This window comes from Telopea speciosissima, chromosome 10 (genome assembly GCF_018873765.1).
Source record: "Telopea speciosissima isolate NSW1024214 ecotype Mountain lineage chromosome 10, Tspe_v1, whole genome shotgun sequence".
Lineage (NCBI taxonomy): Eukaryota > Viridiplantae > Streptophyta > Magnoliopsida > Proteales > Proteaceae > Telopea > Telopea speciosissima.
In genome coordinates this window covers 53,475,987-53,490,782 of record NC_057925.1, presented here as the reverse complement: position 1 = coordinate 53,490,782, position 14,796 = coordinate 53,475,987, and the positions used below count along the sequence as shown (strand labels likewise).

General features: G+C 36.3%; 1 protein-coding gene and 1 pseudogene across 1 annotated transcript; one reads left to right on the top strand and one right to left on the bottom strand.

Annotated features, from left to right (window-relative positions):
• Nucleotides 1-779: 779 nt before the first annotated feature.
• On the bottom strand, nucleotides 780-9,255 carry LOC122642823 (annotated as a pseudogene).
• Nucleotides 9,256-10,847: 1,592 nt separating this feature from the next.
• On the top strand, nucleotides 10,848-13,716 carry LOC122642822 (signal recognition particle 9 kDa protein). The gene is made up of 4 exons (XM_043836427.1): nucleotides 10,848-11,033; nucleotides 11,124-11,192; nucleotides 13,232-13,325; nucleotides 13,470-13,716. Exons 1-4 carry the CDS (start codon nucleotides 10,962-10,964, stop codon nucleotides 13,544-13,546), a joined length of 312 nt encoding a protein of 103 aa, XP_043692362.1. The 5' UTR covers nucleotides 10,848-10,961; the 3' UTR covers nucleotides 13,547-13,716.
• The last annotated feature ends 1,080 nt before the right edge of the window (nucleotides 13,717-14,796 follow it).

The window sequence follows — 14,796 nt, the reverse complement described above, 5'->3', positions numbered from 1 at the left end:
AGGAGGGCATACCCTGCCTGATTACAAGAACAAAATCGAAACGATAACCTTTTGCTACATTCACTGAGTCGGATTTTCATCCTCTCAAGTGCGGTGCACACTTAAGAATCCAACCATAAACATATGGGCAGGAGCATCTTTTCATCCTCTTAAGTGTTGGGTGGATGGTTGGATATTCTTAAGTGTGGTGCATTGGGCAGTACATGCACTCAGAGGATAAATTTCCCACCAAGTCCCAAGAAGTTGAACAAGAACTCACCAGTACTGGAAAAGATTGCCAATAGACCAATTTGTTGTCTCAATATCTTTCGAACTATTTTTTACTGTAGATTTCATCAAGACTTTTCCACATGGAGGGAGTAAAATGCTCCCTCCATGTGGCAAATTTAGTGGTTGGAGTAAAATGCCATGGATGGGCTTGGTAGAAATTTCGACCATAGGAAAACTTAGAAAATGGTCTAATGTTGGCCACATATCAAATTTTAAACTCATATTCAAACATATACCCTCCCTTGTATAGTCATATTCTCTTGCATTTTCAATTGCCCATTTCTTTTGTAAGAAAGTGCATGTTTTCAAGCTTTATTTTGTCACTTCTCTCAAATCTCAACTTGACATGTGAGAAGGATAACTTGAGCTCTACTTGTCCACTAAAGTTCGATTCTATCTAATGTACGACATAGTAGATATTTGTGATAGCTAAAGATACCATTGGACTACTAAAACTTCTCCCAAGATTTATAGATATGCATGAAGAATAAAATTGTTTTTTTCCCACCTCGTCTTTTTTTCTACCTCAATACTTCCACTGAATGCCAATGTCAACTCAAATGATTATAGGCTACCTAGATCTCCCAACAAAATTTTGGCATACTCGTATGCACCTCAGTTTAATGCAATCTGCTTATGTTTGAACATTCAAAACTCATTTATTTAGTTTTCAAAAATTAGGAACTACATCTTTGAGTATACTCCCTAACAAGCTTTGCAAATGACGAAGACTTGATTTCTAGCAATTTAGCAGGAGAATCATATTCCAGTATAAGACCTACATAAGAGAAAAAAAATGTCAATTTGATTAGAAAAGCATAAGAAAAGGATAAGAAAGCATATTATCAAAACTCAATTGAGCCCATTTGATTGTCTTGTACTAATTACTTTTTTTTTTTTTGGTAATTACTAGCTATTAACCATTATCGAGCAGGAGGACCATATCGATATCAACAATTGATGTTATCCTATGTGCAATTGTGATGATAGTAGACCCTGAAAAGTGTTGCTTAAGTGTTTGTTGGATTAGATTGTCAGTTGCAGTAGCCACTGATGCAGTAGCTTCATCGAGTACTAACACTTTGCTCCTCTTGAGTAATACCCGCCCTAGACAGACTAGCTGCCTCTGACCCACACTCCAATTCTCACCGTTCTCAGCCACTGTGACAGCCACCATATGATAATGGGTTATCTGTTCATGATCTTATTTTCATTAACTTTTCTTCCTTGTCAAAAAAGGGGTTGGGAGGTTGCTTTGTGCACAAGAGGTTAGATATATAATACACTAAGAATTTTGGAAGGATTGTGCACTTGTGCATGGATAAATTGAAGGTTGAGAAACTATGGTATAGAGTGAATAAGATACGAAACTAACCTGGAAAATCAAGCTTCTTTTCCTTCTTTCTGAGTTCATCACCAAGATGGCACTTGTCTAAAGCCTAAGACAACAAAAAGACCATGCCAAATTACCACATTGCTTAATTATTCAAAAGATGACATAGAATTGCTCATTAAATTTGAACTATGCAAAAAATGAAATGAACAAGCAAGTGGGTGCCAAGTGAAAATGGGAAATAGGGAAGAAGATATGTCCATCCTATGTTTGCCATTGATTAAAAATTATCCATCAAATAAAAAAATCACACCTCCCATAGTTGTTCATCACTGTACTCTTCAAGTGGATCAATATTGCTTCTTAGAGTCCCCTCAAACATTGTTGGATCTTGTGGGATTATGCTCAATTGTGATCGTAAATCATGAAGACCAATCTTGGAGATGTCGATACCATCTATCCAAATTTGACCGGATGTAGGTTCAAGCATGCGAAAGAGAGCCTGTACAAGAGTTGATTTACCACTTCCTGTTCGTCCAACGATGCCAATCTTCATTCCTCCAGGAAAAATGCACGTGAGACCTCGCAAGACAAGAGGAAGATGTGGGGCATATCGGACCTACATACATATTAATTAATCAAATCACGAATCTAAGAAGAATCCCATAAGAGCATGAAGGCATGTGTAGCAATATTAGGCTTTAGAGGGTCCATTCCATAAAATGAGGAAATTAGGAGATAAAGGCTTAAGGAATCTAGATGGAGGATTACCTTTAGGTCAACAATATCAACTTTTCCTTGTGATGGCCATTCACAATCTGGCCTATTTTGTTCTACCAATAGAGGGGGTTCACTAGGGATGCAAGTGTATTGCAAAATTCTCTCAACGGATATGATTTTATTCTCAAGTATGCTAAGATCCCATACGACCCCATGTAGACTAAATTGAAGCCCATATGTGACTGCTAAACCCACAACACCTTCAAGAGAACAAAGAAAACCAAATTAATTCAAAATCATGCTTTCATGTTAGCCATCAATCATGGTTTCCCTAAAAGATGATTTTATATGATCTCAAGTTCAACCATTTACCTGGATTGAGTACTCCCCTTGGTATTGAAATCCAGAAAACCAAAGAGATTACATATGAGATAGATGTCAACATATCCATGCGAAAGAATAACCACTCCATTGCACCAGAGAGATGAAATTTGGGCCGAGAATACCCATCTACCAACTTGAGGTTTGTGTCCATAAACCTCTCTTCTTGATCGAAACACCTGATAGTGGTTGAGCCTAAACTAGATTCAGCAAAATGTTGTATAATTGGAGCCTGACACACTCTGGCTAGCCGTGAAAGTTCTCGTGATGTGGATGTGTAGTATTGCTACAAGTCAATGTTCATACAAAAAGGAAAATTAGGAATAATGTAAAATATATATATAATGACTGTATGGTTAGTGAGTAAAGGATGTAGCCCTTTTTTTTTTTTTGGAGAGATTTCTTGATGTGAACTGAGTAAAGGTTAGTGTGAGTGTGTGTGTGTGTGTGTGTGAGAGAGAGAGAGTGAGAGAGAGAGAGAGAGAAGTGCTCTGTGGGGGAGTGTACTGCCCACACCTAGACATAGTGGGGGCAAAAACCGCCACACCTCCTATGAAAGCCGAAAATTCTGCCCACCAAGATGCCTCTACGCCCCTTCTCATTGACCTCCGTGCTGGCAAGGGCCATGCTCCCCCACAACGGACCTTTCTCCTATATATAATTATATTTTATGTGGACTATATCTTGAAATTTTTATCCTCAAATTCTGTAATAAAAGTTAATTGAATATGAACATAATTATACCCAAAATTTTTATGGTATCCAGTTCTTTTTTTCTTAGGGAACTTTAATGTATGATTAAATTTCAAATTCAATTAATAATTGCATATATCTATATTCAATTTTTCACTAAATCTAAATTTTCTAATGATGGACTAGACAGTATGGCCTTATTTACAATCGTCAAAAGCACATGAATTTCCAGTTTAGCATAAAACTGTAGTGTAGTACGACCTGGGTACTTAGGCTAAGTGCAATGTTTTTGCAAACTTAACATTAAGCGTATTCCACAAGCCACTCTTAGGAAAGAAAGAGGGATGTGAAGGAAAGACAGAAAATAAGGGAAGTTTAAAAGAAAGATGGAAAGGAAAGAAGAACAAGAATTTTCCATTGGAAATTATCAACTAATTAATAATGCTTTTTTTTTGTGGCAAGTATATATTGAAAGTAAGATGAAAATTACAAAAATAAAAAAATTGAACATTTGTTGTTGTGGCTTGAGAGCACAAACAACCAATTACAAGTACAATCAAGATCGTAGCGGCATCAGCTGCTTGGAGTTTGGAGAGGCGGTAGTACGGCTGCCCAAAGCTTCTCACGTAATAGTATGAGCAATGAGATTAGGGGATCCGTTCCGGTTCTCGAAGTTTTGGAATTTCTTGCACGATTGACGAGGGCATCTGCAACGTGGCATTACCCTCTCTATAACAATGCGTGATTCGCCCTTGTATTAATAATACGTACCACTTCTTAAGTGTCCACCTAGATAAGCTTCCGTGATTGCCCAATTATCAGCCACGTAGCAGGTCATTAGGGCTAAAGTCTTGTGGATGTGGGTTTTCCAAATCACCACCTGTCTCTCTACTAAATTTGAGTCTTGATTGGTTGAGAATTCAAATTTTGCAACTTTCAGCCACTTCAGTTCAATCATTGAAAATATAAGGGTATAAGTCTTAATATGGTGGGTTATACAATGGAGATTGGATCCAAAACTTGACACATGACTAATCCAAACAGTGAACCAACTATCCTATGATCGGTTTGGCTAAGCAACCCACCACAGGATCTGAAATTGTTGGACCATTAAGACGACTTTTAGGCAGGCCTTAGAATGGATATTTTCTTTTAATCCTTAATATTTAGTTATTGAGAATTATTTATTAATTTACCATTTAACAATTTAAAATTTCTTCCTAATTTATCATTTTAAACTTATCTACTAATTTACTTTCACAATTATTAGCTGATTTATTATTTAGCTAATACAAAAATGAGAAATTATTTGTTAATTTATTATTCACAATCTTCTATTAATTATTAACATATTTTTAGTATCAGCTCCAGCTAACAGAGCTACCAATAGACCTAATAGGCCATATTAAATTTTTATCCATGCATATCTAAAATACTTTATGCATATCAAAGTACAACCATGTCACTTTAGATTCACTTTGAACTTTGATAATATTGGTCTTGTGCGGTTGTTCTTTCTCAAAAAAATTTGGTAAGCAAAAGGCTATAACTTTGCATTCATATATATGAAAAAGTGTGATTGAAAAAAATGGACTTCGTGCTTATATTGTTTATAAATATAAGAAAAATATTAAGGTTTAAATCACTACTTTCACACCTAAGTAATATTCATTCATTACTAATTAAATTTTTGTGTGAACAAGAAAATTCAAAGTTCTCTGATCAAATAAAGCTTAAAATAAATTGTATTATGGACATTTAACTATGGGGAAATATGATTGAGTTTGATTTGAAATTTTAATCATGATAAGTGGAGGTGGATATAGAATATACCTGGTACCAAATGCATGCCACAGTCATCGGAATAAAAACAATTAGTATTTTCCATGCAACCTGTGACATTACTGCAATAGTTCCTATGAATCCTATAATTGAGATAAGGAATTCTTCAAATTGATGTGGAATAGCCGTATCAACTGCGCTTTGATCTATGGATGCCTGTATATAAATATAGATTTTAAAATCTAAAATTATATAGATTTTTTCGGTGATCAAACAATAAGAGTGTTTGGATCCCAAGAGTAGATAAACATATATACTGACCCGATTTAGAATCCTTCCACTTGGAGTAGAATCAAAAAATGATATGGGAGCACGAAAAAAGCACCAATGCATTTTGTTGAAGAGTAGAGTGGCTGTTTTGTATCCAGCAGTTACAATGAGAATGGACCTTATAAGTACACAAAGAGAGCTTCCAAGGGTCAAACCAGCATAAACAAAGATTAGAATGGGTCCTTTAATATGAGGTCTCACATCCTCTGAAATGGGAGTAGCCAATACCATCCAATAACTACTGACAATTCGTAAAAACTGAAAAAAAATTTGTACCAGCAATATCAATGGTACAAAAGCCCCTCTATATGTAGTGGTAAGATACTTCCAATAAATTGAAAGACTAACTCCACCATTTTCTCTCTTTTCTTCTTGGACAAGTTGTCCTTCTAGCCCAATTGATTTTTCTATTATGTTATTTTCAGGTTCTCTTTCCTCATCCTTTTGAATAAACTTTTCACCACATAATATATTATCATCTTCATCATTATTATCTAAATTATCCAAAGTAGCCCCACATTTATCAGAATTAAAGTCTTCCAAAGCTTTCTTATGTGCACCCACTAAGTCCATAAAGTCAGTTCCTAAACTAAGAATTTCGTCGTACTTTCCTGCTTGAGCGATCCTTCCATCTCTCATAACCTACCAAACAAGAGAAGATAAAAATAATCATTCTCAAACTAGGTTTATGGACTTGAAACTAGAAAGAAAGATGGCATGTTCTCACCAAGATAAGATCAGCAGAAGGTAAAAACTCTATTTGGTGGGTAACATATATTACTACTTTTGAACCCAATAATCCCAACAAGCACTCCTGTCACCAAAAATTCAAGTTTTCACATTTAGGAACTCAAAAAGAATTTATAGTTACTTAAAAAAGACAAATAATAAATCTATCAATATAATTTATTTTTGTTATCGATGAATAACATCAAACCATAGGTTTCATGCAAGAATATGCATTCTCAAATATCATGTAAATGTACGTCTTGTTTGTTTAATGACCTTGATTTCATTTTTCTTAGATCACTTTTGAGATCAAACTCAGTTTCTAGTGAACAAAATTGTGATGTAAGCTATGATATGTATAGCTTCAAGATAATTTCATCAAAGAAAGTTTTGGAAGTAGAGGATAAAGAGTAGTTACCTTAAAAAGATGAGTTCATGTCTGAGCATCCACGGCACTAAAAGGATCATCAAGTAGATAAATATCAGCATCATGGTATAAAGCACGGGCAATCTGAATTCTTTGCTTTTGCCCGCCACTCAGGTTGATCCCCCTCTCCCCTATGATAGTTTGGTCTCCAAAGGGACACAAGTCTAGGTCCTTTTTCAATGAACATGCTTCAAGGATCATCTCGTACCTTTCACTATCCATCTCCTTACCAAATAATATATTATCTACTATCTTGCCACTTTGTATCCAAGGTGATTGTGAAACATAGGCCTTCGTCCCATTTAACCTAATGGTTCCAGATACCTTAAGTACTTCCCCCAATATGCATGAAAGTAAGCTTGACTTGCCTGACCCAATAGAACCACAAATAGCTACTCTCATACCATGGTACACGCGAAAATTAAGATCTTTTAATGTGAGATTAGGAGAATGAAGGTCCCAAGAAAAATTTCCATTGATTATCTCAACTGCAACTTTGTCACTATTTCTTGGAAGCTTATGTACTATATTCGGATGAAGATCATCGAGACAGAGAAATGAGGCTATCCTGTTGAGGGAAACTTTAGTTTGAACTGCCATGGAGATTGAGTCTGGAAGAATATAGATGGGCCCTTGTAGTATCTCAAAGGTTGCAAGTGCAGATAGAATCTTCCCAGAATCTAGTGGAATTCTCATAAGGATACAAAATCCAAAAGTAACCATGGATACAAACATAGGAGCTGACAAGTAAAAAAAGGCAGTCATAACTGACGTATAAAGTAATTTTTTTAACCATTTTGTTTCAAAGTTCCTAAGCTCAATTATCTTAGCCAAGAACTTCATCTCCCAACCTTGGAGCTTCAGAATCCTCATATTCCTCAAAGCCTCAGATGTCACCTTCATCCTTCGATCCTTTGAATCCATCAATTCTTCTTAAAATCTCTCTTGTAGCTTTCCTAGTGGAACATTTGCTAACATAAAAATCATTGTGGTAACAAAAGCTACAAGTGAAGCAAGCCCAAGATTCCTGTACAAGATCAATAATGATAGAACAACTTGAAGAGGCAACCTCCAAAAATCGTGCAAGTACCAACTGAAAAGTCCAGTCCTCTCAACATCAACAGTCAACAAATTAATATTCTCCCCACTAGTGTGGCTTTGCTTTGATTGACTTGAAAGCCTGAGACCCTTCTTATATATTATTGCAAATAAGGCAACACGGACTCTAATTGCCATCTTTCGTGATAGAAAGGACAAGTGCCTATCTGAGAGGCAACTTATGAGCTTTGAAAGAAAGAAAATAAACACTAGCACATAGCCTTTATATCTAAGTTGATGAGGGCTATTCAGATATTGAACAAAGACATCAATAAAGTATGGTCCAACATTAGAAGCTAATGAGTATGCAAGGGTAAATAGAGTTGTCCATACAATTTCTTTCCACATTGAGAGAATCAAAGCCTTCCCCAGCTTGAGTGCACTTATTTGACCAACATTTCCACTGCCATTACCATCTGATTCAAGTTTATTTATAAAATAAGCAAAGACTGCATTGGCACTATCACAATTGGAAAGCTGAGGAACATCTTGAAGGTCTAGTGTTTTTTTATTCCCAATTGTAAGCAAAGAACCCATCCAAGAGAAAGTAAAAATACTAAGAAGATTAGCATTTGCATAAGGAGTTTCATTCTCTCCATTGGAACTTGATTCGTGTCTATCATCAACATTGTTTTGATTGGAACTAGTTTTCAAAAGAGTTTCCAAAAGATGGATATCTTCATCTTTGCGCCCCATGCCAAACAATCCAATATAACAAGAGAACAAACCACCAACAATGGATACAACATCAGAGACCCATAACAGGAATAGCATGGAAGAATGTTTCCAATAAAAGCAGAGATGTACAATAAGATAGGAACAAGACATTAGGAAGTAAAAGACCCACCAAATCCTTAGAAGAATGGGAAACTTGCGATCACTTGAATGAGAAAACTGGATATGCAAGTAGGCAGAGATCACAAACCAAGTGAGTGTTCTGAATGAGAAATCCAATTGAATAACACGCTTTAGATTAGACATGCCATGTCTATAACCAGAGAGGTAGTTTAACACACATAGGAAAAGATCACAGAAAGATAGACCCATGCAAGAAATAATGGCTGACCAGTAATAAAAAAGGTATGCATTCTTCAATATTGTTGAATTTTCAAGGGTAGGCATTGATCTTCTTTTGCAAGCCCAGTAAATAGATAAAGCTAATAACAAAATTAGGTGTGAAGAAGCAGAAAACTCATGTAGGAAAATGGTTGTAGAAGACTGCGAAAAGAATATCCAGATATTCATTTCATTTTTTTCTTGTTCAAAAACATTCATGTTTGCAAATTTTCTTTCTTCTATTTGCAATTTGGTGGCTTAGCTCATGTAGATCCAATACAAATCTTATCTGTTTTACCACGTTTTGAATTGATTCAAGCCCATTTGCAAAAGTATTGTGGAAACTCTAGCATCCGAGTACCAACCATTTTCACTTTATGTATTCCAGGAAGACTTAGACCAATATTGGAGTCTCAATATCACATCAGATGTAGTTGAACCTCAACATCAACTAAGACGTAGTTGAACCTGTTAGTGAATATATATAGAACAAAAATTATTTGAAAATATAAAGAGCAAGAGTTGAAAAACTTTTATTGATAAATCAAGAATGGAAGAACCAACAATTATACATGACCTAGGTCATTTTCAATTAAGAACATCACCAGAGAGAATAGAAACAAGAATATCAATAGAGAGCATAGAAACTTACTAATATGAGATGAAATAAATCAATTAATATTTTAGAGATAAATATTGGAGCAAAAGCAAGGAAAGACAAAGAATTTCATATCATAAGACTACCAAGTGATGCAATGCATTAGATTTCTATAGCAAAATAAAAATCAATTTTCAAAATATCATAGCCATAGTGAAAGTTAAAAAACCTTACAAAATCGAAACCGTTTATAAATGGTTTCAGTTTTAACATGTAAAACTGTTTATTAAACGGTTCAGCAAACTTGCACCAACTGAACTGTTTACACCGAAACCATATAAAACCCCTATTTTGATGTGTATCGATAAGAAAATCCCAAATATAAGACAAGTTTTATAGATAAGATAAGCCCAAAGAAAAAATTAAAAAAAAAGGAAAAAAGCAACGAAGAGGTTATGAAAGTCTTTTGTGTCTCATTAATTGATGAAGAAGGACAAGAAAAAGGGCATGAGTTGCATGAGAGAGAAACGATTCAAACCGCAATCCTGCTCAACAAAACGGAAGAAATATGAGAGAGAGAGAGAGAGAGAGAGAGAGAGATGGACCTTGAAGAGGAAGCTTCAAATTATTAAACATATCCGTGTACTTCTTCAAATGAACCCAAAATTTTCTCCTGCTGAGCAGAGGAGGGAGATTTCATATAGGTACGAAGGAAATGGGTGTGTAAGGCTTGGTCTCTTTAACTACCAACACCCTCGTAAATAGGAAACTAACAGTATTTTTATCCGCTCCATTTCTTGCCCGTTCTATTTCCCAAGTTCTTCTAATAGAGGGGGTGGACCCACCCAGGCAATGTGTTCGGGCAGGGGTAGGGTGGTCATTTCTGCCCCCTCTATTAAAGGAACTTGGGAAAATGGATCTGCCCAGGAGATGGACCAGAAAAAAGTCAAACTAACGGTTCGTAATATCCATATCCTCTGCGCGCATAGTACTTCCTCATAAATAGGAAAGCCAAGGATTTTGTATCTGCCAGAACCCGCTTTACAGGGATTGTGTTTCATTTTCTATTCAATTTTGGGAAAATTACTTAGATCCACACGATAAGAACGGAAGGATAATTAGTTATCAAATTTGTTTTACATCTGCTACTTTCTATGCTATGTTAGAATAAAACAAAAGGAAACTTCCAAAATTTTAAAGCCATATGCTGTTATTAGGTCAGAACCCTGAGCAACCCACATGGGCCTGAAAGTCAGTGTGATAAAATCGGAGCTTGGTCGTGGGCTTGGGCTCTAATCAATGAAACAAAACTAAAAGATTGGGTCAAGTTGGGCTGGGCTACTTCCAGCCCAGCCCAGCCCAACCCTAGCAATGTAACAGTTTAAAATGTATTTTCTTTTCGTATGTTACCTCTTTGCTGTTGTTCGATCGGGAAACTCGGAATTCAGAAACAACAGCGAGAAAAAACGAAGAACATTTTCCTTCACACACTATCATCGAGAAATCTTCTGTTTGTATCCTTAACCAAATTTTTTTTAGGTCAAATGGTGTACATCAGTTCTTGGGATGAATTCGTCGAGAGATCTATACAGTTATTTCGTGCGGATCCTCAATCTGTATGTTCTTCTCCCTTTTTTTTTTCCCTCTTTTCCTCCAAGTATCAATCACTGAATTTTTTTGTTTTCTTCGTTGAATCTCGGAAACAGTCAAGATATGTAATGAAGTATAGGCATTGCGATGGGAAGTTGGTTCTCAAGGTCACTGATAATCGAGAGGTATCACTTGTTCCTTTCTTCTTCCGAGTTTTTCCTTAATTAAAATTTTCTATGTGCTCCTGCTCTGAATTCAGTAAATTTGTTTCTCTTCTACTGTATTGATTGCATCACGGAGTAGTTATCAATCAAGGAATTAGGTCTTTTTTTACGAACCATCAATATGTTCTCGCTTTATTTTGTGTAATTGGGAACAGAAAGGGTCTCTCTTGAACTAGTAAAAATAAAGAATGGCTAATTTTCAGGAACATATTTTCCTATACTTTATATAGATAAGAAAAAGGTGTAGTAGCGGTGGAAAACTAGAGTTTCCCATTTTCCACTCACAGTGGTTGGTCTTAGTGAATATTGAACTTGCCCTTGTGCTACCTACTGGCTATCACTGTCGTAGTGCTTTCCTAGAGATCTTTATTCATCCTTTTATTTGTACGTATTCAGCTGAATTATCTCAAGACTTTGATTTTGGAAATCTGTGCATTGCTTGGAGATTTGAATTGTGGACATCTATTTGTTGTATTTTATGGCAGTTCATGGAATTAAGGAACTAGGTCTTGATACATACACCTCAGTGGTGTTATATACCAAGGGATAATTTGGGACTGTTGATATGTTATGGTGTTAGATTGAGCAAATTTTTGGGACATGCAGCTTCTGGTTCCATTGATCATTTTGGATAGTTTATGACATGTACCTTTAATTGTATGGGAAAATTGGAACTGTTCCTATGATATGGTGTTGGATTGAGAAACCCTTTTTTTTGGGGGGGTGGGAGGGTGGGGTGGGGGTGGGGAGAACATTGCAGCTTCTGGTTCCATTGATCATTTCGAATAACCTATGTCATGTATCTTTGATTCTGCGGACAGGATAGGCATTGGTTGTAAGGTGGATGTCAGTATACAGCATTATTATTAATGGGTAACTCCCATATGAATATAAATGTGGATTTTGCATGATGAAGGTGAGAAGCTGCAAAGATATTTTGTCTTACATTATGATATGGAAGATGAAGGCATTCTATCATCCATTCTATTTGCTTTGAAATCATCCAAAAAACTATTGTTAGATGAGCATATGGCCTTCTATTATTGTTTCTTATAATCTTATATCCTTGAGATGGGAGCTAAAAGACCATCATGGTGCAAGTTTACCTCTATATAGATAAGCTATGGGTAAAACTACTTACTTCAGGTTGTTTGTGGTTTGTGTAGCCAGGATGGCCAGATTTGATAAATGGGACAAGAGCCAACTGTAGAACCCCATACATTTATTAGTTCATATGAAAAGTGTACAAATCTGGTCCTGAAAACATGGTTTTGGATTGTGTTGTTTGAGATGCCTCGATTTGTTGCTGTTATATAATTTAATGTTCATTATTATGATCAGGTCCAAATGTCCAATTAATACATTGTCATCCATGGTGGTCTCTGTTTTGGTCTGTTGGGTAAACATGGCAGGCTTTCTCATTTCAGTTAAAGTCAAGAACTTGGAGAGAACAACTGAACTCTTGAATCTATCTTCATAGTTGATGTTCATGCCTGTACATGGTTTTCTCTGACTTGTAGGCATAGTCATATTTCTCTGGTTCTTCATGCCATTTTGCCATTGTCATGAAAGGACAATGGTTTTACATGGAGTCTGCTACATATTCATATTTCGAATTATCGATTAAGTCTTGAGCACTCGTTCTTTTCTCACTACAGCCAAGGTCACTTTTGGCCTTAAACTGTCCAATATTAAGCTTTCAACTTGCAGTAATCAATCTTTTGTGCTGGACTGTTGTTGTCCTAGGTCCTTGTTATACACTTATACATGACCATTTGCAACTCTTGAGAACAATAGTCATGACAACAGGCATAGTTATAGTTGATTTCATCTAGCTCACATGCTTTCTTGATTCTTATGGTAGAGCTATTTATTTGAACCATACTGCTCTTGAATGAATTTCGTTATTGCAAGTTTTATCTTTTGTTATTCTTTCTTATAGTGTCTCCATTGTGCATTTCAGTGGTATTATCCATGTTGTCTGAATTCTGTCTTTCCAGTGCCTCAAGTTTAAGACCGATCAGGCACAGGATGCTAAGAAGATGGAGAAGCTCAACAACATTTTCTTTACCCTGATGGCTCGGGGTCCTGATGGTATTATTCTTCATACTTATGTTATTTGTAACTATAGCCCGGGAGCTGTGCACTTCTATGCATTTCTGTATTGATTGACGATGTCAAATGTGGATTTCATGAATTTTGTCCTGAGATTGCTCTGCAATTGAACTTTTTCTGTAGCGGATATAACAGAAGTTTCAGGAAAAGAACAAGCAGAAGTGCAGCCTAGCAAGAAAGGAAGGGGAAGGAAACAGTAAGTGCTGGATACAGAGGAATCTAGGTTTGGGAAAATTTTTGGAGGTGGAGAAGATGACTTCTATTACTACTTTGTTGAGCCATTTGATGCAATTGAGAAATGACAAGTAACCGTGTTGTTTTTTGTACCTTTACAGAAGGCTTTTTCAATTACAAATCGAACATTGTCATACTGGAATGTAAAGAAGACGATCTCCATTATCATTAACTAGAAAAAAAATTTCTCTGAAAACAGAAATAGAAACTAAAGATTTCAACAGCAGCTCTCCTCCTCTGGGATGTTCGATGGCTACAAACAGTGCCTGGTTTGTGGGCTTAAATAATAACAGAATATGGCCCACAAAACTGGAGGAATGGGGGGGGGGGGTTGAGAATTCTGGACATAAACCTGAGCTTAAATAGCTCCAAAATATGGGACAAATATAGAACACACGTGCTGCATCAGTGAAAGGGGTATTTTCAAAACCACCATGGTGCATGAGAGAGCAACTCTGGCGAGGCGAGAATTGTTTTCTCTTGCAAGCCCCTACAGAGTCCACCTTTGGTTTCAGTTCTAAATTACATCTGGAAGCCAATTCTTAGAATTAGGCTAGAATTGAGAATTGGACTCTAGCCCCATTCTTCAATTCTAAGGTACAAAAGGGAGCAATTCTGCATTATTTAAAATTGTAATGCTTGCCAATTCTGCGATAGAGGTTTAATTTAAAGATCGTGCATTGCACACACTTTAGTGGATTTATTCTTATGGGTGCTGTTCTTTGTGCCGCAGCGCAGGTTGCGCCCAGGAACATGGGGATGGGTGTAATGACCACCTTGCCCCTTGCACAGGCTGCTCATGTGCCTGGGCGCAACCTGCGCTGCGGCACAGAGAACATTTTCCCAATTATTTTGTAGTAAAACTTAAAATATAAGAAACAAGAGCGCTTGTTTTTGGGGGTGGGGTTTGGCCGTTGGGGAATGGGGTTTTGTTATTAACCAAAAGGAGAGAGAGTTAGAGATGCAAACATTGCATCCAAACGCAATTCTACAATGTAAATCAGAGAGCATCCCTCAATGTAATTCCTTTTTCTTCATGATTTCTTCAGCAAATGAGTCAATAAAAATTGTCCTGCGAAATTAAAAAAATATCTCCCAATTTGGTTATAGAGCATATATATGGAAAGCAGGAAACAATTATCTATTTCAATCCAAAACCTTTCTCTCAAGTTCACCTCATTTCTTCTACCACTTTCCTTACTGACGAATTTCTTTG

What these genes read in the sequence shown, in the direction of transcription:
- LOC122642822 (XM_043836427.1), top strand. Translation starts at nt 10,962, where the DNA reads ATGGTGTACATCAGTTCTTGGGATGAATTCGTCGAGAGATCTATACAG. An exon ending in AGGTCACTGATAATCGAGAG is followed by an intron (nt 11,193 to 13,231) that starts GTATCACTTGTT and finishes CTGTCTTTCCAG; the next exon opens with TGCCTCAAGTTTAAGACCGA. An exon ending in GATGGCTCGGGGTCCTGATG is followed by an intron (nt 13,326 to 13,469) that starts GTATTATTCTTC and finishes CTTTTTCTGTAG; the next exon opens with CGGATATAACAGAAGTTTCA.